Source organism: Camelina sativa, unplaced genomic scaffold, assembly GCF_000633955.1.
Source record: "Camelina sativa cultivar DH55 unplaced genomic scaffold, Cs unpScaffold13080, whole genome shotgun sequence".
Classification (NCBI taxonomy): Eukaryota; Viridiplantae; Streptophyta; class Magnoliopsida; order Brassicales; family Brassicaceae; genus Camelina; species Camelina sativa.
Window position 1 is genome coordinate 1 of NW_010934116.1, and position 346 is coordinate 346.

Here is a 346-nt window from a genome sequence, read left to right on the forward strand (position 1 = left end):
TATATGACTACGAGGCATCTTCACTGGAGAATTACGCAGGCAAAATTAGAATGGAGGGCTTAACATTGATAGTAGTGATGATGTCATGCTTTATGTTGGGAGGGAAAGGTCAGCAGATAAGCACGCCATGCACCTCCTCCATGATCTCTACCTTCACTCCATGTCTCAACTTCATCACGGGAAGCAGCGGCGGCTCCGTCACTCCCACCGCTGGCTGCTGCGACTCCTTAAAGTCGTTGACCAACACTGGCATGGACTGTGCTTGCCTCATCCTCACCGCTAACGTCCCGCTGCCTACTGGCTTCATCAACCGGACTCTCTCGCTTGCTCTGCCTCGTGCCTGCAA

At 52.6% G+C, this 346-nt stretch overlaps 1 protein-coding gene across 1 annotated transcript; it reads left to right on the top strand.

Moving 5' to 3' along the window:
- Positions 1 to 10: 10 nt before the first annotated feature.
- Positions 11 to 342, top strand: LOC109132021 (protein YLS3-like; the record flags this gene model as incomplete). Its single annotated transcript, XM_019243173.1, has 1 exon — positions 11 to 342. A coding segment is annotated over exon 1 (292 nt), but the record flags the coding sequence as incomplete, so codon positions are not given.
- Positions 343 to 346: the final 4 nt, after the last annotated feature.